Source organism: Podarcis melisellensis, assembly GCF_964234715.1.
Source record: "Podarcis melisellensis genome assembly, chromosome: 5".
Taxonomy (NCBI): domain Eukaryota; kingdom Metazoa; phylum Chordata; class Lepidosauria; order Squamata; family Lacertidae; genus Podarcis; species Podarcis melisellensis.
In genome coordinates this window covers 74,069,938-74,095,364 of record NC_138537.1, presented here as the reverse complement: position 1 = coordinate 74,095,364, position 25,427 = coordinate 74,069,938, and the positions used below count along the sequence as shown (strand labels likewise).

At 44.3% G+C, this 25,427-nt stretch overlaps 2 protein-coding genes and 2 long non-coding RNA genes across 14 annotated transcripts in view; 2 read left to right on the top strand and 2 right to left on the bottom strand.

Annotated features, from left to right (window-relative positions):
* The window catches only part of PHYHIPL (phytanoyl-CoA 2-hydroxylase interacting protein like), a 79,643-nt gene extending 70,812 nt beyond the window's left edge, over window positions 1-8,831 (top strand). For both annotated transcript variants that reach the window (XM_081913766.1, XM_081913765.1), the window contains 3 exons: window positions 503-677; window positions 2,092-2,209; window positions 4,251-8,831. In XM_081913766.1, the coding sequence (XP_081769892.1) occupies window positions 503-677; window positions 2,092-2,209; window positions 4,251-4,785 (828 nt within the window). In that variant the 3' untranslated portion in view covers window positions 4,786-8,831. The remainder of the gene's footprint in view (window positions 1-502; window positions 678-2,091; window positions 2,210-4,250) is intronic.
* LOC309371320 overlaps window positions 1-25,427 on the top strand; it is a 223,000-nt gene that overhangs the window by 50,440 nt on the left and 147,133 nt on the right. The gene's annotated exons all lie outside the window — the stretch shown is intronic.
* Window positions 2,448-4,361, bottom strand: LOC309371216. The gene is made up of 2 exons (XR_014168925.1): window positions 4,234-4,361; window positions 2,448-2,782 (listed from the first exon to the last, which is right to left on the bottom strand). It is a non-coding gene; the product is annotated as an uncharacterized lncRNA (long non-coding RNA).
* The window catches only part of FAM13C (family with sequence similarity 13 member C), a gene marked incomplete at its 3' end in the record, with an annotated part of 73,992 nt that continues 53,923 nt past the window's right edge, over window positions 5,359-25,427 (bottom strand). For 6 of the 10 annotated variants that reach the window (XM_081913662.1, XM_081913655.1, XM_081913660.1 and 3 more), the window contains 6 exons: window positions 24,887-24,968; window positions 22,254-22,456; window positions 15,848-15,943; window positions 14,134-14,333; window positions 13,487-13,588; window positions 5,359-12,579 (listed from right to left, as the gene is read on the bottom strand). In XM_081913662.1, the coding sequence (XP_081769788.1) occupies window positions 12,456-12,579; window positions 13,487-13,588; window positions 14,134-14,333; window positions 15,848-15,943; window positions 22,254-22,456; window positions 24,887-24,968 (807 nt within the window). Of the gene's footprint in view, window positions 12,580-13,482; window positions 13,589-14,133; window positions 14,334-15,847; window positions 15,944-22,253; window positions 22,457-24,886; window positions 24,969-25,427 lie in introns of those variants that run through there. The other 4 variants (XR_014168805.1, XR_014168806.1, XM_081913657.1 and 1 more) reach the window with 4 other exon arrangements.

Genomic DNA, 25,427 nt, shown 5'->3' with positions numbered 1-25,427 from the left:
ATTGCCCAAAGTCAACCATTCAGTTGATTTTATTGGGGTGACTAATGCAAGATAGGAAAGTAGGATTTCAACTAGAGAGCATAAAATAGGAAGCCTCATATATTTAACATGGCACCTAGGCATCAACAGAACTTTAAAAAATTATTTAGTTTGTATGGGGGAATGCTTGAAGAGATGGGTATTTTTCATATTTCAATACAAATCTAATTTAGACCTACCTAATGCATGGATTTGTACGTAGTATCCATAGATTTTGTGCATTTGCCAAATGCTCCAGCACTGCACTTGGGCTCAAAGACAATATAAAATGCATTTAGAAATTCCTGTTCTGAGAGACAATATGCTGTATTTAAATGGGCTGTTTTTTCATCCACCCCTAACAATAAACGTTTTAAATCATTGTACAGTGCCTGGTTGTGTTAGGCACTTGAGATTAGAATGATCATTGTTGCTATTGCTGTTTCTGCACGCACCTGATCTCCCATTTTGTCTGCCCAATTAGGATGTACCCACGAAACTAGTGGCAAAGGCTGTTCCCCTGCCCATGACTGTCCGTGGACATTGGTTCCTGAGTCCAAGAACTGAGTACACCGTTGCCGTGCAGACTGCATCAAAGCAAGTTGATGGTGATTACATGGTTTCAGAATGGAGCGAAATCATAGAATTTTGTACAGGAGGTGAGCTCTTTGCTATGAAGATCCAGCTCATGGGGTCATGGGCTTAAGAAATGTATGTCCATTTATTTCACTGGGTTTGCTCTGAGGATGGCTTAGTTGCATATCACCCATAGAAAAAGAAGCATCTTCAAGATGTGTGACTTAACTCATTTCTGTTTACAACAGATAACTGTTTTACAGACTTGCCATTACTGGAGTGATTCTTTTTTACAATGCACACACACATCCTTCCAGGCTATTTTGCTTTTGGCAATTCCCTTCTGTGTGAAGGCACCAACGTTATCCTTTCATGGGCCTACCCCAATTGCTGTAGTATTAATCATAAATTTCCTCCTACTGCTGCTGTGAGCAGAAATAACGTCACATTGTTATTTCTGCTTTTCACTTGGAACTAAAACACTTTGAAAGCTCAGAGGTTAGTGTGCTTTGTGTTAATTAGTGGGTTTGGGAGGAAGCTCTTAATAGCATGTTAGTCTGGAGCTAATCCCTTTTGGGTGGGATTCACCTTATGAGCCCCGTTGCCAGAAGCCCTGTGCAAGGACTTCTACGTGAGCAATGGTGCTTCTCCCCATCTTCTTTTCTTTGCACCTCTGCGCACCCCAAAATTGTCCCTGGGGGGTTGGGAGAAGCCCCAAGACAGCCCTCAGCAGGAGGAGAGGGGGGAATCGTCCCATCTGCCAAGCTGAATGAAGCATTTGCACCAATGGAACATTCGTAACTGTGTGGTGTTGAAGTCCACCCTTTGTTTTTAGATAGAAAAAAAAGTATGCTCAAACTCTGAAATCAGCATCTGACACCCTTCATGTGCCTCCTCCACAAGAATTCTGGAGGGTGGCAACCCGAGAACGGGCCTTCTCTGCGGTGGCTCCCCATCTGTGGAATGCTCTCCCTAGGGAGGTTTGCCTGGTGCCTTCATTGTACACCTTTAGGCACCAGGCAAAAACATTCTTCAACCAAGCCTTTGGATAATTAACATCCTATGTGTTTGTCGGAGGAGGAAGCCAGAGTGATTGGTTTGGTCTTGTTCTTGTTTTTATTATGGGGTGTGTGTGTATCTTTTATTTTGTGAACTGCCCTGAGATCTACAGATGAAGGATGGATGAAAAATTGAAAAAACGTGAAAAATGTGTGAGTGGCTGCCTGAACACATTCTTTCTCCCAAATAAATTCTGGGCACTGCAGTTCATTAAGGGCTTCTGGGAATTGTAGCTACATTGCCCAGGTTCTTTGAGCGAAAGAATCGTGTTTCGAATGTTCTCTAAGGGTAGAATGAGAGCTGGAGAACTTCCAACGTGATCGTCGCTCCAGGGTCCCCACTGACCTCTGTCTCACCCCAGAGCGTAGAGCATCACCATGTGGACTTTGGAAACCATTGTGTGTTGCTTCCCACTAGCAGACTGTTTTTTATTCACAGATTATTCAAAGGTCCACTTAACACAGCTTTTGGAAAAGGCAGAAGTGATTGCAGGGCGCATGCTTAAATTTTCTGTGTTTTATCGGAACCAGCACAAGGAATACTTTGACTACATCAGGTAAGAGAACCAGGACTTGTCAAAGGCAAATATCTCTGCGCGGAGCTGAGGACAAGGTTTTCTCCACTGTGTACGTAACAAGAAAGCTGCCTATGTGTAAGCTTCTTTCTTGATCAGCATTGGCTACCAATACATGATGGTGAAGTTAGTAGCCAGGTACTTGTTTGTATAATCTGTGCCACCTCTGAGAGCTTCAGGTGGGTGACAGCTTTATAAAATAACATGCATAAAACAAGACTTTTAAAAACTCCAGATACAGTCATTTATTCATAATTTGCCATTGTTGGGATTCAGTTAGAGTACAAAAGGACGTATGGGACTTGTAACAAACACTGTGCTGTGCACCTCTCTTTAAAAATATATACATATACTTCTGCAAACCTTGGGACTCATAAGAGAATACAGATACCCCATGTTGCTTCTCAGTGGGGCTGGCATGGCCTGAGTTCCCCGCATTAGAGGGAGCAGTAGAATTCTATAGCTGCTCAACTGAGAATCCCATATGCAACTGGGCAGCTGTGTATACAATTTCCAGGGCTGGAAGTGCAGATTGTCACCACTGTCAATGGTCACCTATTTGAGAAAGGAGGCAGGATTCAGCTTCTTCCATTTCCTCAGATAATTAGCAAGTAGGTCAGTAAGCCAAACTTTGACTTGCCATCAGTGAGCAAAACGTGTTGTTTCACCCGGCTAAACTCCTGCCCTGCTGTTGCTCCCTTTCCCAAGCCAGGCTGAAGCAAAACAAGTTGAAGTTGTGTTATGGGCTAACCAGCACTCATAGCTTGTTTGTCTCCAAAACAGACCAGCAACATATTTTGGCTTCCTTTCACAGTTTGTTTGGAACTAGGGAAAAGGAGGAGTAGGGCACAATTTTAGCAAGCTGCATGAGCACAATTGCTCACTCATGGTAAACCATAGCTTGCTAACTTACCATGATGTGTGAACCAGACTGATTATTCTGTTCTAATGTACTTGAATCAGTGCAGTATAAACGTTCTGTAAATATATCCAGGCCGGGGGGGGGGGGGGGAATGGTCTACAATTAGCTTAACTGGCCACTGGATGTCACTGTACTGCCGTTCAAGAATGGTTACCTGGCCCTTTTCAATTTCCAGGATGATGGATTTTATTTACTGATGGTGGTTTTGATGTTTAGCTCGTCTGCAGCAGCTTAATCTTATTTTGAATACACTTTCTTTTCAGTCTTGTTTTAGGAAAACAGAAAGGTTGCACTTTCAGGAAGATAAACATTTAACATTTGCCTTGTGGCTGCACTTAATAGTAGCATAGAACTGGTGAAGTCAATAACTCTCTGCCCTTGCATGAATAATTCACCGATGTGGCACATTCTGTACGCATCTGTGTAGCTAGTCTTAGGAATTGCCCCCCCCCCCCCACACAAAAAAAAATCTGTGCTGCAGAATCAGGGAGGTGGTTGTTGCTGCTACTGCTGCTGCCTACAGCAAAATGTTGCAGCATGGAATTCCCACATTCAGTGTTCCAGCCAGCCACACCCTCTTTCTGGATACTCTATTCCAGTCCCAACAGACCCTTAGCATTCTGTTGCCATTAGACTGGGGCAAATCTGTCAATTCTGAGTTCTAATTTTTCCAGACTTGAAATCAGTTCTCCACACTTTGCCCAACAGAAGCAATGCATTGATTGGCCCTATCTGAAAGCAAGTCTCAGAGGTTTTGTACACCAAAAGCACAATTGCTGGTGCCATTTTAAAAAGCTAGAATGTAAGATCTGTGCCTACACACTTATATAGCTTGTTTTCCTGAATGGGAAAGGGGTATATGCTTTTGTGGGTGGCAGAAGGTGTATAAATACAGTGGTTCACCTTGGGTGCTTGTTTCGATCAAACACAGGAAAGGTTCCTGGTCTGAAACCCTGGAGAGCAACTGCTACCACGCTAGATGGACCAGAGGTCTTGTTTAAAGCCACTTTCTTGACCCAAGGCAGCTTCTTTAAGTTCCTAATGTCTCGCTCACTGATGCCCCCCTGTAAATATAAACCATTACCCTTCCTTCATTTCTAGAGAGCAGCACGGGAGCGCTCTGCAGCCTTCGGTCAAGGATAACAGCGGGAGCCACGGCTCTCCCATCAGCGGGAAGCTGGAGGGCATCTTCTTCAGCTGCAACACCGAATTCAACACTGGGAAGCCCCCGCAGGATTCGCCCTATGGAAGATACAGGTTTGAGATAGCGGCGGAAAAACTTTTCAACCCAAATACTAACTTGTACTTTGGGGACTTCTACTGCATGTACACAGCCTACCACTATGTCATCCTCGTCCTCGCACCCGCTGGCTCGCCGGGAGACGAGTTCTGTAAGCAGCGCCTCCCTCAGCTGAACTTGCAGGATAACAAATTCCTGACCTGCACTGAAGAAGACGGGGCGATGATCTACCACCACGCGCAGGATGTAATCTTGGAAGTGATTTACACTGACCCTGTGGATCTCTCCCTCGGCACCGTCGCGGAAATCACAGGCCACCAGCTCATGAGCTCGTCGACGGCCAACGCTAAGAAAGATCCCAGCTGCAAGACGTGTAACATCAGTGTTGGACGTTAATTCAGTGGTCCCCGCCCCCAACTCTTCCTTAGGAGCCTTCTCTGTGGCCTATTCCCCATTGCCATCCGTTCTCATCAGACGCATGCATAATGCAGCTCTTCCCAAGAGCAAACACCAGTGATCAAATTCCTCAATAGTCTTCTTCAAGCAGAGCTTAACAATGCAGCTGGCACCGAGCAGCAGCTCCACCACCACCATGGCACCCTGTGTCCAGATTTCCCCCTCCCCACTGTAATATTTAGGGCAGGCACACTCACCCCATGTTGTGTTGTCCTCATGTTTCTGTAGCCTCCTGTCCACATTCAAAAATCGTTGGCTACCGGTGGTGGGCAGCACTTAACATGATGGCAAACTGCAAAGCAGGTAAGTGTGCCCAAACGTCGTCGGGGAAAAGGACCATCCAACCTGGGCATGATGTCATTGGCAGCAGCGCTGTACCCAGTGAAGCATGTAGTTCTGCCCTTAGTATATTCCTTACCTTCTTGGTCCACCAGTGCTTTTCAACTGTTAGGAATCTTGGGTTTTTTCTTTCTAGCAACCATTTATATATCTAGATGCTGCAATTGGTGTTCCATTTTCTTATTATTTTCCTCCTCCTTCATATTGCCAAATGTAACAAATCTATATAAACAAGCTTTAGCGAAATAAAAAAAAAACTACTGGCTTCTAAATGGTGTTTTAAATATGTATTCATTTTAATCTACTGAACAACTTAACTGAGATATCTCCAAACAGCATGAAAGGGTGTAATTGCAGCATGATTTAACTCTTGCAGCCTAGAAAAAAAAATGTCAGCACTTCCAATGTGTTGTTTGACAGTGTTATTTATGTTATTTATATTAGCTAACAAGCAGGGAAAAAACCCACCTGTGTTTCAACATAATAAATAGAAAAATATTTTATTTGTACTGTTGTATAAAATATTATACAATCATATAGAATATATAGATACATTTTAATAGCAACTGTATACATATGTCATGAAACCATTTTTCCCTTATCAAAGATGTAGTTTGTAAACTTCAAATTCTTGTGTATCTGTTCCTGTTGCTCTGACATGACTTTTAATTAAAACAGATTTATGAAGGAGACCATTCTGATTCATAAAAGTTATATAAATGATCAAGCCAATTACACTGAAACATTACATCATTCTTTTTTTAAAAAATAAATTTAAAAATTCCACTTAGGTATTATAAGCAGTGTGTGACATGATCCCACAAATGTTTTTATGTTTTGTTTTTCTCTTTTAAAAACCATGCTTCAACGTTACATACAGCAGAAATAAATTAAAAAAACAAGTTTTGTGGCTAAATAGGCTTCATGAAATCAACAGCTTCTTTTATTACTATAGCAAAAAGAGCTGAGGTACAATCTATTGTCTTCAGCTCTGTTCGCAAGGAGTGGGGTTCCCCTAGAGGCATTGATGGAGGCCTCCCTGCTGGCCCTCCCAGGCCAAGCGGCACATAACCTTAACTGCACAGTTCTGACTTGGATTGTACCCCAACCCCGTGCTGGCTATTTGTGAAAATAAAACCCTGCACTCAAGGACAGGACCACACGGTTAAGGTCAGCCCCACACGAGGGGCACTACACAATGACCTCACATAGTTTACCCAGGGACCCCCCACCTTTACAGAAGCAGTGCTGGAAGACTAAGGATTATGCCCCTGGTTTTCTTGTCATTGGTACAAAATGACAAAACAAGAACACTAAAGACAGTACATATATCTCTACCTGGAGCTCCTTCTCGAACTTCTTTGCCACCGAAACCTGCGTTTGCCAGTGAGTGGTGCGAACTCGCCGACTGTCCCTCTCCCATGGAATTCATGTGCCACTCAGGCGTGACCTATTGCAAATTTACCTCCGTTTATAAAGGCGTCTTCCTTTTTTAACGGCAAGACCGGGGGGTGGGGGGTGGGGGAATATATCCACGTTTATAATCTATCACAGTAAACCAGAAAAGAAGCCCAGCCTCCTTCAATTCATCAGCATGACACTTAGATTAAATAATCTGCATACATTGATCTATCCAAAATATCATAATGCAATAAACTATTGTCACTATTTTTAATAAACTATCTTGGCAATCATCACACAGGAAATATTAAGGTCCTACAAAGTGCATGCTTTCAAACAAGCTTTGGTTGTCAGGAAAAAGCAAAACAAATTATAGCACTGGGCTAAGGAAAAGTGCTACAGAAATAAAAATTGGCATGTGCCATTAATAACTTTGCTTCACTTTGCTTTATTTCGGTTTCTATCAACCGGTGTCTTTTAAGCAATTTCTGCTTAAAAGGATGGAGCAGCTTTACATTGCCTGGTCATTTTTTAAATAGCCACTCTTTCCTGTTTAAGTTCTTTCTCCCTTATATATGCCATATTTCGTATCCCCGCACCCCACCAAATAGCTGAGACTTTTCAAAATTATTATTTTTTACCTCTTTGTTCTGCTTCAGCATTTTCTTAAGCTATTTTACCTCGCTCTATGAGTTAAGGGCTCAAGTGACGAATAACCTTTTCCCGGCTCCAGCGACATCCAACACACACCTGCTTCTAAAGATCATCAGAACTGCAATCAGAGTAACTTCATAAGGGTTTCGGCATGGAAACAGTCAGTTTTGTATCACAGTCACCAGCCCTGCTGATCTTATTACTCCCCATTTGCAACACCGTGAATTCTGGGTGCACTTTGGAAGGGAGATTATCATGACGGATAAAGCTTTCGGAACTGCTAGTCTAGCACTACTGGCCTTGTTCTGGCAAAACCCCAGTAGGCTTCCAAAGAAAACCCAAGCATCCCTTGAATCTATGCACAATATCACAACTACTGGAGAGCACAGCTGCTGTTTAGGCATCCGGTAGCCACTGTCCTTTGCCTGCAGCAGTGCTTGGGCTCAATAACAGCAGGTGCTGCTGGTGGTGGTGGTGGTGTGGTAGCTTGTGTAGCAGCACTGGCAAAAACAGGAACTCTAGAAAACACTCTGCTAACATTACCCAAAGACCTTAATCTATCCCATCTCAAGGACTGCAGTTTCAGTCTGAGTGCCACAAGCTTTAGTTTCTCAGTGCACACTGTAATCAAGGTTCCTTGAGAAAGTAAGAGGCTCTAGGAATGGGATAACGGGGGCGCAAGCAGCAACACTAGAGCCAAATGCAATGGGCAAGACTGCGTGACTTTGCCAAAATGGGTAAACTCCGAAACTTAAAAGTACTTGTAACCAGCTTGGATCATCATAACTGTGTCTTAAGAGCCACTCTGATGTTTTGCTTTGGAGTAGTTGAATAATGAGTGAATAAAGGCAACAACAACGAGACACGCTCACGAAAACTTGTAACTATTAAAGAAAAATTAGACTGGCAGGCAATGCACAGAGGAGTCCTGCTCCTGATAGCTATTTTCATGCAGGACCTCCCTGGTGTTTTGCATTCCAGTGCTCATGCCAGAGATGAAGCCTGGAAAAATGAATTGGCCGACTCCTTTGCCATGAGCTAAGGGATAAAAAAGCCACCTGTCATCAGCACAACACTCCACCTCTCTTACTTTTTAAAATTGATGGTTTGTTTGCTTTTAAAATTTCTCTAGGTGTGAATTCTATAGCTCCTGGGAGGCTGTCCCTGGCACCACAGGATTTGTTCCATCTCCCTCTCGTGAGGGTGAGAGAGAGATCTGCCTTGAAAGGTCAGCAGCTGGCAGTTCTCCATGATCAGACCTGCAACATCTGAGAAGACAAACAGAGTCCAGAGTAGGATGGACAAGGTGCTGGATCTACAGGATCCAATGTCCCCTGAATTTGGGGGAGGCGGACATTCCAGTCCTGAACCTACTGTAACTTTCCTCCCAATGAGCAATGAGAGAGGGAGGTTTTTATTTTTAAAAAAGTCATACAACTGTAGAAAGCCACATGAAAGACCATGGTTCAGTGACAGAACATCTGCTTTGCATGCAAAAGGTCGCTGGTTCAATCCCTGACATCTCTACGTAGGGATGGGAGAGAACCATCCCTGAAAAGACACTGCCAGTAAACAATGCTCAGCTAGATGGACTAATGGTCTGACTCTGTACAAGACAAGCACAAGTGGGTAGGGAAAGTGGGCTTCGCCCTGTCTCACAGATGTGCTCTGCCCACCAAAACCCATTTATCTAAACCAAGCATTATTGACAAGAGAGTTGGGTCTGGAAGCCCAGCTGTCTGTCGTTTTATCTTTTTGTTTCAATTGTTCTGCAACCAGTGGTTATAAATGGCCATGAATATAATTATCTAGAAACTGCCGGCTCATAAGGCACAGGTCTAATGATCCAAGTGGACATTGCAAACATCATTGTTTTTGGAACTGTACCTAAAATAGCTAATAGGCATGTGCAATACGGCTGCTGACTCCTTCCCTTCCACCACACACACACACACCGGCGATATTTCATTGCTCTTACAAATCTAGATGGCATCCACCTAGTAAAATACATGCAATTATGCCATCACTCCTATTAGTAAATGGGTGAGAGAGTGTGGGTATCACCTGCACACGAACAGGCTAGGCACCAAAATACATCCAGGGGTAGGCCTCTGGTAGGTCTCTCCAATTGGGGGGGAGCGTGAAGAAAAAAATTAAGACGCCAGCAAGAGTGGCTTTGGGTGAGGGGCAGAAGAAAGGGATAATGTGAGCAGAGGCAGGTGGCGGGTGCGTTTATGGAGAAGGAGGGAGCTCCAAGCCTAATCTGACCCCCCACTTGGAGGATCCTTTAAACTTAGGAATTGTTCCTTCACAGTTTCTGGGAGCATGAGGTGGGGGGTCCTCTCCCTGAGTCTTGGCTTTAGGGCCAATGGGAAGCGGCAAGCTTCACATACATACACACACCCTTAGGCCCCCACCCCCAAAGCTGTCTTGAGGGCTGTACAGCTTCCACTGCAGCCCCTCTGCTTGAACGGGGCACCTGCCAATGATAGCAGAGAGGCAGCTATACTTGAAGCCGGCTCCATACAGCCAGAAATAATGACTGGGTAGTGGAAAAAGAGGAGAGGGTCAAATGAGGAACAATAACCCTCCTCCTTCCCCTGTTTTTCTTCTCTCGTTCTGCAACTTTCTACACAGTGCACTTCAAAGAGAAACCTTGTCTTCCCTGGTTAAGCAGGTATTGCATGCCTTATTGGGGTTTTCCTGTCACTCAGCCAAAATCAATGAGTGCTATGCAAATTCAGGAAGCTGGGCCCATCGTCCAAAGCCTAAGTTAGGTTCCTGCTAGAGTTAGCTTCCTCCAATAAGCATATTTAGAACCAGAAGACCCTGTTTTTCCCCCCCCCAGAACAATGAAGCTCTGCTAGCTTGCTCTCCCCAGCTTTCCAGCACAGGAAAGGTTGCCTCAGCAAAGCCACTCTTGCCTTGATGTGCCAGCATGGCAGGAACCGCATGGTGATCTGAATACTCCTTGCGTTGTGTGGAGAAGACAGCCTCTTTAACCTTCACAGAGCTGAGGATCCAAAAGGAATAGCTGCCATTCACACGGGCCTCTGCTGGGTGGGGGAAATGGGCAGGCTATGGTATTGCAACGAAAATGGGCAAGCCAGGTTCTTCACCAAGAAAAGCAGAATTCTACAACCTGTGTACATTACGCAAATAGTCATAACTTATCTTGCTGCGCACAACTCTCTTCTTCTTCTGTTTTTAATTTAGTCACGATGAAGGAAAAGCCGTTAAAGGCCCTGAAGTCACACCACTGCAAATCCTATGCTGTTTCCATGCTGCCTCCTGACATTTCACTAAGTGTTGCCCCCACACACACTTTCACAAGCATGACTTTGCAAACCAAGAGCTAGAAGCCTCCCTCCTATTTTTACCAAAAAAAATAAGGAGATAAAAAGCTACCGTTGTCAGGAAATGGAATTCTATACCTAGTTCCATATGTTATGCGGGGGGGGGGGGGGTTGCTGCTTGCGTGGAATTACAGCACACACTCACAAACAACAGCTCAGACAAGCTCTGCATATTTCTATTCTGCCACAGGATTCCACCCACCCACAACATCTGGGTGCTGTCTCATGCATCCAACATGGTGCCCTCTATATGTTTTAGACTCCAACTCCCATCAGCCCCAGCCAGCACAGCTAACAGGTGGGAACTGTACTCCAAAACATTTGTAAGAACTGGTGCTGGCTACCCTTGATTCAGACCACATCACCTCCTGTTCCTGCCTCAAACCATCCCATAATACCCCCATCCTGCCAAGTGTGAACCGCTCTCCAAAATTCTGCCTGCCAATTTGGTATCTGAACTAGGTATCTGAGGCTCTTCCTTTGTGCCACAATTCTTCCCATGTTTCCTACACCTGAAAAGTAGAATTTCTACCTACCCTAAATACAGCCTGAATGATGCAGGAGCCAGTGGAGCTTTCCATGCAGTCCAATCTGTGCACATTCCACAAACATAGGTTGCTGCCTATATCAGAGCCATCCTTCAGTCTCTCTTTATCCTGCAGGAGCTATCTTGCCCTGCACTTCCACCCTGGCTCCGCCACTTCAGGAGGGGTGTCATACACATCAAGTGAGAAGTGTCTCTGCCAAACTGGTGGATTTAGATGGTCCTTATCTGTTAAATATTGGAGGGGAAACAAGAGGATCAGGAACCCCCTAAATGCAGGACGGATGAAGACTTGCATCTTGGGTGCCCATTAAATTCTCAAAAATGTCCCGTCCTGCACAGGTATTTGATCTACGGAGAAATTAAGATTTTTGACTGATGGTTGTGTTTGGGCAAACAGGGTCCTCTAGAGTACACTGAACCAGAAAATACAGTTGCTCACATTCCTGGGGGTTGTTGGTCAAGTTTTTATCTGCAGGGGTGTGCTGGTTTTCCTTCCGTCATTGTCGTCAACCAAGATGGAAAACTACAGTTTCGCTGTGACCTGTACTTTTTTATCTAGCCCAGCAAGCAGAAAAGAGGTTCTTTACTGGTGCATCTCTCCTCCCAAGATTAGGGATGGTTTTCATTCTGGCCCTCCCAGTGAATCCTAGGATACAAAAGCTGTCCAGGCTACACACTGGAATATCACAAATAAAAAAGGCCTATCAGATTACGGAGGACACTTCATAATGCTGAGTAGGTTTAGGAGAATTGCCTACCTAGAATTGTGTTCCAAGTTTACCTGATAGGCTGCTCAAGAAACTTTGACGTGCCTCTCTTTTTCTCTAGTCCTATGCTGCCCAAGTGGGAAGAGACAAAAAAACAACAACACCTGGGTGAGCCTGTTTGGATGATTGCACTGTCCTTCCATACCTTTGAGTGCTGTTGAATTAGCACCATCTGCCTGGAAACACGTCGCAGTGGAGCTTTGAAGTGAAACAGGAAGTCCCGCCAACCTGGCTTCCTGAATGTGCATATATGACTACCTCCTTTTGGCTAAAGCAAGGGGAAACTTGTCCGAGTGAAAAACAGCTCCAGAAACAAGAGGCGACTCAACAGGTAAGTGTTAGCCCTCCCATTCAATCACTCCTCCTTCCTGCATTCTCACACCCCTTTCTCTCACTCTCTTGCTCACCTGCAGCGGTAGAACATAAATAAAGTGCATCAGAATTTCAAGGTGTCAAAGCCATTGTGCAGGAAGAGCCAGACCTGTGCAATCCTCTCTCTCTCCTTTTCCCAGACCAAGGAGTTTTACTATTGCAAACCGCTGGACTTCAGATGGTTTTGGAGACATCGTGCTTGCTGATGAGGACCTCCAGCAGCCTCAGCTTGGCTTTGATGTGCTTGTATTCCAAGTACTCCTCTGCCATGGGGATGCGGTCCTCCTTTTGGGGAGTCCTGTAAAGCGGCAAAATTTGAATGCTGGGGCTTAAAAGGAGCAAGCGTTCGCAGAGCACTTCTGGCTCAAATATGACTTTTGTGTTTGTCTCTTTAATTATAGGTTCCCACATATAACAAGGGGAAAGAAAATATAGTGCAGATATGTTCTTAGGAATATTTAAAAACCCACATTCAGACAGTCTTCTTCCAAAGAAGAGGCAAGTAAATGTTGGAGATGTGCTTGCTTGCAACATTGGGGTCCAGAGACTGTGGGACACCCCTGCACTCACGCACATTAATACGTTTGTTAACATGTTGAAGGCCATTGGGTCTGCTCTGTAGGTGAGCTATTCTAATATGTGGTCTTTTCAACAAATCATAGGTGCTGTTCTCATCTACAAATGGCCAACAAATACTCGCATGGAATGAGCAGGAGAGTAATCCCCAAAAGTGTATATTGTGGCGAACTTAAAACTGCCAGTATGCTGGTACAACTCAATTAAACCCAACACACATAGACAGACAGACGACAGACAGACAGAGGCGGCTGCCCATTATATCTCTGCATAAATGGCTCCTCTGGACTTGTCTCTTTCCAATCATAGGCACATAGGGAGGAAGTTCTCCTGCAGGAAGATACCTCTTATTCTTACACACCTCAGTAATAAACTGTTTTGTGGTGGAGGGCAGACAGTTGTGAGCATGATGTGTGCCTGCCAATTTCAATTCCTGGCAAAATCAGAAATCCTTGGCAAATCTTGGTTTGTGTAGTCACCAGAGGAAAATTCTCAGGATTTTATTACTACAGGGGAAAGGCTCACTCAGAGATCTGTAATCAACTTACTCTTCAGGATCTGTGACTGTCTAGGTCAGCAGCGACATACCGAAGGGGTACAGAGACCAAGCATGAATGTAGTTGCCTTACCTTCCTGTTTGCTTAAAGAACTGATCCTCAAATTCTCGTAACATTTTCCTTAGCCTTTTCTTATCAGCTCTCGTTTCTCGGAGATGTTCCAGCAGTACGGGCCTGCAAAAGGAGAATTGTGTCTGAAAACACTGAAAGTGACAGACAAGTAACAGATTTGGGATCAGGAATATGCACGCAACTTCAACAGGTGCTCCTCTTTCAGCCCGTGCCTAGGACAGGATGTTCTCAAACGACATGCATTTTGCTAATTAATTCCAATAGCTATTGAAAGTTCTGACAAGACACAGAGTGATTTACAGTAATGTTTTACACTAATTATTATTATTATTATTATTATTAGGCAAGTAGGAAAAGTTGTACTACATTAGGCCAATTTCCAGTACGTATTTACTGTTTGTAGCTGTGGGTCATTGTCAATGCCGTAAAAAGCCTATTAGCAGAGGCATGAAACAAAAATATATCCTCTGTTACATTAGGCATGTGAACAGATGGCTTAGGATCACTTCAAAGCACAATGCGAAGAGATGAGGGGGAGATTTGCGCTTTTTGTTCCCCACACTTCTGCATCTTGTCAGAAACCGTATCCCCCCTAAGGAACAACCATGCTATATTGTTCAGTTTAAGAAACAAAAATCAGTCCTCACATTGTGGCCTCGTGCAAGTTGGACATTGACAGGGCAGGCTGTTTGACTGCTTTCTTTTCATCCAGGGGTGACACAAAGGCAGGCTCATTCTCCTCATCTGAATGACAGAGATGTTCATCAGAAGGCAAATGGAGGGACGTGGCAGAGGACAATTCATAGCTGCTCTGGGAGTGATCTTCGTCAGAATCTTCCTCCTCCTGCTTGTAACACAGAACGAGGGTTATCAAATTAATTACCTGCATGCACATCGGTGGAAAGGAAACATAAACTAGATCCGCACCAGAAATAACTACTGAAAAAGTTCCATAGAAAGTGCATGACAGTAACCATGGTTAAAAAATAATGCTAAGCAAATGTGACTGACAGAATCTCCTCAGGACATAAGCTACACACTCTTAATCAGGAATTCACATGGTCATTCCCACAAGGGAATTAACTTTGTGTGACACCGCCTCTTAACATGAATGTAAGAAACTGCAATTTTGGGGATCTAGTTTTCCTTCAGAACCATTTCCATGGAACTAGCCTTGAAGCCCAGTCCTAAACAAGTAAAAATGCTGAGTCCAATGCATTTTATTTCTTGGGAATAATGCTTGTGTTTGCAGCCTTACTCGTGTAAGCAGATTGCCACAGAAAAGAAAGTGAGGCACACCCTTAATGGGGTAGCAACAAACAATTTGGCTTACTTCACTCTCATAAAAGACACCTTCCCAAAGGATGCTCATTGTTTCCCAGTACTGTACAAGCTTTGTTATTATCAAAGTTTGAGCTAGACACAGTGGTTACTTTTTAAAAGAAGACAACCTGAGGACTCAAATCTGCCTGGGATGCAACTTCCCTAATCCAAAAGATGGGGATACCCAGGAATGTGGGAAAGGAAGGGCAGGACACATCAGGATTCCTGTGGGAAACACTGGTGTGAAGACCAGTGTCGTGCACCAAGCGTGGAAATAAAGTGTGCACATATCAGTTGTGTCCCCCAGATGTTGCTCCCAGGGATTTACAGATATATGTATGGACATATTTAACTTCCAAGGGTTATTATTAGTCTGCTGTGGAAACAGGGCCGGATTTAGGTTTAATGAGGCCCTAGGCTACTGAAGGTAATGGGGCCCTTTTTTGTCCAGCTGTCTTTGTCAACAACAAATTGTCGCTGTTTTTCGTGTTGAATATATGCTATATGGTAATTTATGGACCTAATAGGTATCAAAAGCCATTTGTACATAACAAAATATGTATTTTATCAAAGTAATTGCTGAACTGAAATACAATTAATACAGGGTTTTTCCCTTTAATTTTTTTGAGGGCCCCAAGAGAGAGGGGCCCTAAGCTATAGCTTGTTTAGCTTATACGTAAATCCAGCACTGCGTGGAAAACACCAGCGTAACATTGGTTTCCAGCAGTAGTCCTGGATGTGTTGTCAATCTGCAGGGTTAATTAAAACTGTAAAACAGTAAATTTATTTTTTAAAACAGCAACAACAATCATTATACAGAGAGGTAAGATGGAGCCTAAATAAACACTGTATTGAGCATTCTCAACAGCTGCTATTCCATTCTTGGGAAGGCTATTTTGCAGTTCCCTTGGTTGTACTATTCCCTCAACACATTCCGTGAGAAGGATTCCCTAGTGGGCAAAACGCTTCGTATGAATGGAGCCTTTAAAAAGGCAAAAGTTTGGGCAGATTTATTTCCGCAATCTCCTTTGGACTTACAATGGTTGTGATCAAAGTTGGCGTCGACAGAAGCTGCTTGATAATTCTGTATCTATCATAAAGAGGCTTCATCAGACTCCTATCTTGCTTGTTTCCCTGAAAAGAAATAAGAAGCAACACCATATTGACTCTGGCGAAACAAGATGTCTGTATTGTGCTGGGTGCCAAAGAAGAAGCGTTGTTGGTCCTAATCTATACGCTGCTTTATGTTTCTTTAGCATAAACAGTAGCAGGAGGGAAGTGTGACTCTGGCTTTAAAAAAAACAACCCCACAAATGCACTTCGTGCCACTGCTTTTTTTTGTTTGTTTGTTTGCAATAGGGATTTAAAAACGAGGAAGTAAATTCCTGGGTGGCTAACAATTTCACTGGAGCACCACGTTTGTGTTGAAGTTGGACTCCAGTAGTCCTGCAAAAACAGGTGTCCAGGAGTGCTAGGATCAAAATTGCCACTGTTTCTGTACACTCCTTGCCCCTGACAACTGCATGATCCATTGCCTCAAAATACTGGCGCTGTTATGGCGCTGGGTGCTTGGTTTAGTGACTTGCTGTTGACTGTCAGTCAACATAAGGATTGTCAAGCCGCGGACTGTCCAGATATCTACCAACCTCTCCTTTGACATAATTGAGTCTTAGCACCACGATTAATTTCTGCCTCAAAATAATAGGAAAGAGGGACTCAAGGCATGACAAAATGAGGTAATTACACTGAAAGAAGTCATACATTTTTGCCTGCTCCTGGTGGCTGAAAGGATTTCGTTTATGTCATATCCTCAAGATTGTCCATTCTTATGGAAGGCCTAGTGAAAATGCCAAGGCACCAACTATGCAGTTCTAGAAACCACATTATGGACACTTACAATGTGAAGCAGTACAAGTAGGTTTGGCTCAAAGGTCATTTTGACAGACGTCCCATTCTGGGAAAGTTTAAAGGCACTGGTAACTGGAGAAGCTTGAGTAATTCAGTATCTGAGAATCCTCATTTGACCTGACCTGATCTGAACCTCGCAGACAAAGATGCAGATTGAAACTTAAGTTGTCCACCAGATTTTTAGACCGGATGTTCCAGTGGCTCAAAAACAGTAACAAAACATGTTTAAACATGCATATTTTGAAGAAAAAATACATTTGCAACTAAATGATTTCAACATGTAGCTAAATGCGAATTCAAGTGCAGATTTAAAAAATGAAGAACATCAGAAATGGGTTTGATTAGTGACACAGACCAGAAATAGACTGATTTGCCAATCCACATTTGCAACCTTCAGTTATGGTGTAATCCTCCATTTCCACAATATATAAAATCTATACATTCAGGGCAGCGACTACACAGACACAAAAGCCCAGCGTAATCAAAAACCAAGTGTAGACTTAAAAATCCCTCTACTGCAAACATCCCACCAGTTCAAGCATTGCAGCCAGATGAAACTCTCCCCGCTCTCCCTCCCCAGTGCTGTTCTGGGGGATCACCGCCCAACACCAACCCCGAGCCAACTGAAGGGGACAGGTGCAATGAGATAGCCCCATTGCCCAGGACTTCCACTAACATGGTGTGTTGGGTGAATCCCACCTTAAGTAAGATATGAACTTTGCTGTAGGATAAATGGAAAACCAAGAAGCAAATCCTTAAGGATATGATGCATGAGGAACCATGCAATAGTCAGGGTACTGGAAATGGGGGCTGAGAGGAAGAAAAACTGAGCAGATCTGGAAATGAATGTATGAAGCTCCCTTATACTGAATCCTTATACAGTAATATCCAAGGCCCCAGACAGGACGTTTCCGCAACCTGCAACCAGCAATCTTTGAACTGCAGGGGTCAGGGCCTGGACCTGGGACTTTCTCAGACAAGACATGTGTTCTCTCACTGAGCTATCCTCAAGCAAATCAGCTGAGGGCGGACCAAAGGAGAGGGGGAGGGAGACAGACTTTCTTTTTAGTCCAATTCAATTGATGTATGAGAAAGCAGGAAGTAAATATTTGCATCATTAGCCTCTTCAACCCTGATGCAGAGGCACATGCACACAAGACCAGTAGCTTTAACTGCATGCAGTGTCATTGCACAACCAGAAAGGAAGCCCCACTGTTCCTCTGCGTGAGGACGAAACCACACCCCCTCTGGCAGGCCACGACTGCCTGCGGCGCAGCCACGCTAAGGCAGCAAAGGGGCCAGCCCCACAGATCCACAAAGGTAAGTGGCTATTTCTGCTGTTAAAGCTGTAATGCATAGCATACATAGCTCCAAAGCCAGCCACGGGAACCAAGTCTACCTACTGCTCAAGGTGGCAATTCAGCCCCAGGAAATACATGTGCAGAGTGTGTGCGGTTCCTGAGCAATTGACATATGCAGGTCTACCTTAGCATATGTTGCGAGACACCTAATATCTCCTGCATGAGCATGCACAGGAAGAAGCTTGCTCTGTCCATCTGTAAAGACACCAGTTTCTTTTGCTTTATTGTACTTTCTCTTTTCCCACGCATACATCTCCTGTTCTGAAACGCTTTAACTAGAAAACATCTACACAGAATCAGGAAAGTCAGTCTTCCCTTCGCCAGGTTTTAAGTACCCAACAGGCTGCACACATAAAACTAGCTAATCACTAGGCAGAAGATTTCAATCTGTTCTCTCCACTTCCATTTATACATTACATGTAGGAAAAGCAAGAAGGAACATGAAAAGACCCACGGTCTAAAAGAAATCCATGCCTCTCCAATTTGGACATGTGCATGGACTTGCGCAGGCAGAAGTTGTACCAAAACACAATACACGTGGAATGATTACAGTTTGGCCTCAGCCTGTCCAAGTCTCAGTGAAAGAAATGTGACTTTTAGGCGTGACCAATATATGGACAACTGCGCACATGCGCACATCGCCAAACCCGGAAACGTCATAAAAGGCATCACTAAAGGGGCAGAAGAGGGGTGGGGCAGGGCAGGAGGGGGTGTTTCAATTGCATGAGTTTTCACACAAGCGTGCAATGACTCGGAATGGAACCCCACGCAAATCGGGGGTTGCCTGTACTTGCAACTGACTTATTCCGTGTACTCAGCACAGCTTGTAACTGTAACATTAGCCCCAACAAACCTTAGCTAGATTAGGTCCTCTTCTTTCTGTGCTGTATAACCATCTGCAGGTTTCTGAATTATGCACAAAGCCTTGAAGACCCCTTAGAAAGTGGCTATATTTCAAAGTGATAAAGCTTACAGAGTTGTTTTGATGAATCAGTCAAAGGTTCCTCGCTCCCTCCAGCACCAACAAGTGTCATTTGATATCCTATTCTTTGAGTTTTCTCTCTGATTCAGAAAGCACTGTGGGCCTTTCGATCGGTCTTCATGCAGGCATGTACCCAATTAGATTGGGTTAACCTGGAAGGCTCTCTAAAAACAAGCCCCAAAGCTGATGCTCATCAAATTTAATTTAATTATCATTCTAGGGGGGGAAATACAAATGCATTTGATTTTCTTTACTATCCATCTCCCATAAATTGTTTCAAGTAATCTCATCTTACTTGACTTATTGTACTTGACTCGTAAACCTGGGTCCCCACTGCAGGGTGGGGACCAAAGGTGGACAAACTACCCCAGAAGGAGCACAACGTGTTTCCCACCAGAGGTACTATGCTTCCCAACCAGAAGAGATCCTCCATCCTTGCTAAAGTGGAGTAACTTCAACCTTGTTTGTACGTGCCGCAGGCTGTCTGCACTGAATTTCAGGCAAAGGGGACAAAGTTCTCTCCTGGTATCAGCCTTGGCTCTCATGCAACATCTTCTCAGGCAGCAGTTTACAGGACTGGGCAGAGATGAAAAAACATCCACTCCCCAATCTTATTTTGCAGGTGCCATATGAGTGCACACGTTTAACTAATCCTAGACCAGTTACAGCTGCCTGAAAAGTTCTGCAATTTGTTTTAAACTTCTGAGGATTAATGGGGATAAACCAGCTTTCATATATATGCTTCTGACAGAGCTCATGATTTCTTGGTATAATTTTAAGTAGCCGAATTAAATTGTGGCCAGGGAGCAGGACGGGGGTGGGGGTGGGAGGTGATAAGCAAGCAGAGCAAAAGCCGCTAAGGGTTGTTTTTGGATTTAATTTGTGTACTGATTTATATGGGTGGTTTATAATCCACTCTTCATTAAAATCAATCCCAGAGCAGGGAAAATCATAAAAAATGTACGCTACATAATAAAATATAACAATCCGGAAAAAATCAAACCACCACAACAATAAATCAATTTTACATCACAGCACCGCAAGAGTGACAAAGCATCTCCTACAATCACTGTAAGGATGGAAGTGAAATTTGATTCAGTTCTCATTTCAAAGGTGAACCTACCAAATTTGGTAGATTCCGAAACAATACACGATCCAAAACTCATCCACTGTTTGAAAATGACACTTCTCCGAATATTGCAATGCACTTCTTCAGCTTGTCCTCCATGAATGTGTCAAATACTCTTTTCTAACCATCCAAGTGTCCATCACCACCACTTTTGGGAGAGAATGAATCGCTGTGCATCACAATGACACCTACACTGGACAAAGACTAACTCCATGTAGCTCACCCCCTCAGGTCTCAGTAACACATGCCAGGTTGGCCCCCACATCCACGATTAAACCGTGGATGATAGATCCTTTATTTGGGATAGATCTGATGTATAATAACAACAGCCTAGGTTATGTTGGTAAGCAACTGAGCCAGATGAGTCAGGCTGAGATGGAAAAGGTTCACATTGCAGAGAAGTTCTCAAAACTGAATAAGTTAACTTAAAAACAAAGCTGATCTCCACTAGTGCTATGATGCTGCATTCCCTTTCTAGGTCAGATTGCCTATCAGACTACAAACGATAAGAAGAAGAAGAAGAAGAAGAGGAGGAGGAGGAGGAATTTGGATTTTATATCCCGCTTTATCACTACCCTAAGGAGTCTCAAAGCGGCTAACAATCTCCTCTCCCTTCCTCCCCCACAACAAACACTCTGTGAGGTGAGTGAGGCTGAGAGACTTCAGAGAAGTGTGACTGGCCCAAGATCACCCAGCAGCTGCATGTGGAGGAGTGGGGACAAGCAGATTAGCCTAAACTGAGGGTCATGTAGTTACTGCCTAAAAATCATGATCATTGGATACCACCTTGGACATAAGGCAGGACACAAAAATGTCTTTTTAAAAACCCTTGGAGCTGATTTAAACATGGGAACAGCCACACAAAGACCACGGAGAAGCATCTTCCTGTGCAAATGCTTTATACAGCTGATGACACATTGATAAGCCTTGAGTCCGGTGTCCTGGAGATCCTAAGTGGGCCACTGCTTTATGACGGTCTCCACATGGCCATCATCACAATTAAAACAGCCCTCATCCCTTGTTATGAAGACGTTGTGCCCAGTCCAGCAAAAGAGAGATGTCCTTGTCCCACTGATTTCAATGGGACACTATCTCTGGACTGAGGCTGTTATTTTTGCCTGTAACATTTGTCTAAGAGATGAGAGCTTACGAACAACACACACAAGGCCTAAAGTCTTAAAACACATGCTTCCTAATTATGTTGTTGACATATAAACGAGGCCCATCATGGTCTTCCCTCCGTCAACTGACATCTAGCAGCCATTCCACCAGGCTGTGGCAGAGCAAGAGGTGGGAAGCAGGGACACTCCATCTGTTCGGCTGAGAGACTAGATCCATCAAGATGCCCTCTCTTCTCAATTGTCACCCAACAGCAGCAATCTATCAGGCTGCAGGGGGGAGATGGTGGGCAGGGCTGTTCAGCTGAGAGACCAGCTCCAACTGGCTCCTCCTCTTCTTGAATTGTTTATATTCCTACAGGTGGCCATTACAAGAACTACTCTGTATTCTTAATCATGGATGTCTAAGCTGACTTGTTTTGCTCATCCCTCCTCGTTGCCTTTCCCTTTTGTGTTATGTTCTATACAGGATTGTTTTATCTTGCCTAAGCTGCTGCTCAGGCAGCATCTTTCTGCTGAAGAGTGATGCAAAAAAAAGTTTTTTTAATATATATATAGAGAGAGAGACAACTCTAAACATTAGTGTTCTATTGCACACCTCTCATTCCTAGTGGAAGTTTCATGAAACATACTGACCAGGAACTGCACATTTTCTCTGAACAGCCTATCACTTCTTTGTCCAAGACTTCCTAAAGACATTATTTGTAAAGGAGGGACGGTATCTCCCCCTGCAGTTTTCGTATAAATCTACTAAACTGTTTCATTTAACTCTTCTAAACTGTTGGTGGCAAAACGTGGAGCTACACTGAAGGGGTGGGACAGCAATGCATGGAAACTGCTACTGCCTTTTTGGTGGCTCGGCACATGGCAAACAGGCCCAACAGTTGAGGAGCTGTACTTGCCTCGAGGCTGCGCAAATAGAAATACCGTACAAGAGCCGTGTTACCTTAACGTTCTCGGGGATATGGAGCTGCTGCCGCTTCTCGTTCAGTCGTTTCATCACGGCATCCATGGTTTCTTCTACGGAGGGGCTCGGGGGAGCTCCTGCTGTGTCCTGCTTCACAGTCTCTTTGGAGCTCTCCTGATGAAGGTTCCTTTGAGTTGCTTTGAGGGGGCAGCTTTGTTCTTCTGACAGTTTGAGTTTCAGCTCTGGGAGGAAAATTCCCAGGATACGAATGAGCAACCACTCGCAACACATTCCTTCTGCCACCACAAAATGCGCACACACACACACACACACACACACACACCATCACCACACTGAGCTGGATTGCTCACATACAACCCTTACAGGTGACCCATAGAGTTAAATCCAATCCCCCATCCATATATAAAGGTAAAGGGACCTCTGACCATTAGGTCCAGTCGTGACCGACTCTGGGGTTGCGGCGCTCATCTCGCTTTATTGGCCAAGGGAGCCAGCATACAGCTTCCGGGTCATGTGGCCAGCATGACTAAGCCGCTTCTGGCGAACCAGAGAAGCACACGGAAACGCCGTTTACCTTCCCACCGGAGTGGTTCCTATTTATCTACTTGCACTTTGATGTGCTTTTGAACTGCTAGGTGGGCAGAAGCAGGGACTGAGCAATGGGAGCTCACCCCGTCACAGGGACTCGAACTGCCGACCTTCTGATCAGCAAGTCCTAGGCTCTGTGGTTTAACCCACAGCGCCACCTGCGTCCCTCCGTCCATATATGGTAGCTCACAAAACGTGTGTTAAAACTCCTGGTTTTAAGAACCTAAAAAGATCTCTGCCGAATCAGAACAAAGTCCAGCATCCTGTTCTCACAATGGCTACCCCTTTGCTTACTGCATTTGGGAACCCTCATTCTGCTTCTGAGTGTGGCCCTGGATCATTGCTCCCACATCCTGCCCTTGCGACACGCCTCTGATGCATCAACATCAGTAGACTAAAACAGACTTAAATCACTCCAGCTTCCCACAGGAAGCTCTGCATCTGAATTCCACCTGCTGTGGCCATTCTCAACTTTGCACATGCCTTCATAATAATGGTAATACAATGGTACCTCGGGTTAAGTACTTAATTCGTTCCAGAGGTCTGTTTTTAACCTGAAACTGTTCTTAACCTGAAGCACCACTTTAGGAATGGGGCTTCCTGCTGCTGCCGTGCCGCCGGAGCACGATTTCTGTTCTCATCCTGAAGCAAAGTTCTTAACCCGAGGTACTATTTTTGTGTTAGCGGAGTCTGTAACCTGAAGCGTATGTAACCTGAAGCGTCTGTAACCCGAGGTACCACTGTACGATGATTAGGTTACATGTCCTGATTTATTCCACTTTGCATTTTGAAAAGAAAAAAAAAACCAACCTCATCTGTCTCAACATGCAGCATAACCCTCATTGTTAATTGAAGAAAAAGTATGAAGTGGACATGATTTCCTTCTGGTTGAGATACAGCTTATAATGGAAGCCTAAGAAGCTCACACTCAAGGGAATATCCGACACTCACAACTTAACAGAATGGGGGGAAATTAAGTGTTTTAAGCGGTTTGGTAACACAGGATCAAACGCATCACTTAACTATGAGTGTGTAAAAGGTATCAGTGTAATGAAGCTATTAGCTCAGCATTAACTTCATTAGTGTTGCACTCTGTGGCACTGAGGGAGATCAATGACGCTGCTATTTAAAATTACAGGAAAAGGGCTGGAATCTAGCAAGCCTGATTTCCATTCAAGCCCCATTCATTTCATTGAGGCTTCCACAGGAACAGCTCCTGGCAGACTGCACTTTACAGGGCAAATCTACACTGCCAGCTTACACAAGCTTAACCCAACTTCCTTCTCCCTAGAGAAAAATGAGGACTAGGGTAGTGGGGTTGGGGTATTGCTACAGTTCCTAGGATGCTTTCAGGGAGGCGATGGCTGTTAAGGCTTGGGTAAAACCAGTTTTGTGTATTCTATAGCAGTCCTGTGCACCTCTCCCAGATGTTGCAGGACTACAACTCCCATCATCCCTGAACTTTGTCCATGCTGGTGGGGGATTATGGGAACTAAAGTCCAACAACTATCGATTCCTGCTCTTAGGAAATTAGCGTATTTTTTGCACCATAACACTTACTTTTTTCCTCCTAAAAAGTAAGGGGAAGTGCCTGTGCGTGTTATAGAGGGAATGCCTACGGGTGGCATGCCTACGGATTTTCCTCCTCTAAAAACTGTGTGCGTGTTATGGTCGGGTGCGTGTTATAGAGCGGAAAATATGGTAGTTGCTTTTCTGGTAAGGTTCAAGACAATATTAAATATTGGACTTTCAGCATCTAGCTGAATTTGACCCTCCTTCAAGCACTAGTGAGAAATGACTCCGAGTGCTAAAATAAAATAATAATAATAATAATAATAATAATAATAATAATAATAATTTATTTATACCCCGCCCATCTGGCTGAGTCTCCCCAGCCACTCTGGGTGGCTCCCAATCAGATGTTAAAAACAGTAACAGCATTAAATATTAAAAACTTCCCTAAACTTCCCTAAGAAGCATTTTTCCCCATGTGTCTTCCACCAGATTTATTGGTGAAAGAGAAAAGACCTATCCTACAGACTGCAGCTGATAGTTGTGTGTACCTTTAAGCTGTTTCCGACTTTTGGCCAAATCGTTCATCCATTTCATTACTTCGGGGTTCGATATTTTGTCAGCGTGAGAAGGCTGGACAGGAAACAACAAGGGGGAAACCAGGTGGTTAGACTGTGGCTGTTGTTATTCATACAGCTCTCATTATTAATGGGCAAAGTTGACCACATACATTCTGCATTTATTAATCCAGAATATATAATGTTCCAGCTGACATCTGGATTGTGGTCCAGGCTGGGTCAAAAGTAACTTGACTGCCAAACTCTGTTATACACTGATGGCATCCAAATGGCAAAAATGACTTACCTACCCTTTCACCAGCCTCTATAATAAGACTGCACATTGCTGCTCCCTAACCTTGCTGGGTGCCCAGGCAGTGGCGTAGCGTGGGTTGTCAGCACCCGGGGCAAGGCAAGTAATTTGTGCCCCCTAACCCGTGGATTTGCGCCCCCTAACCCCCAGATGTTGTGCCCGGTGCGCCCGGCCCCCCCTGCACCCCCCATGCTACACCACTGTGCCCAGGTGACTACTGGC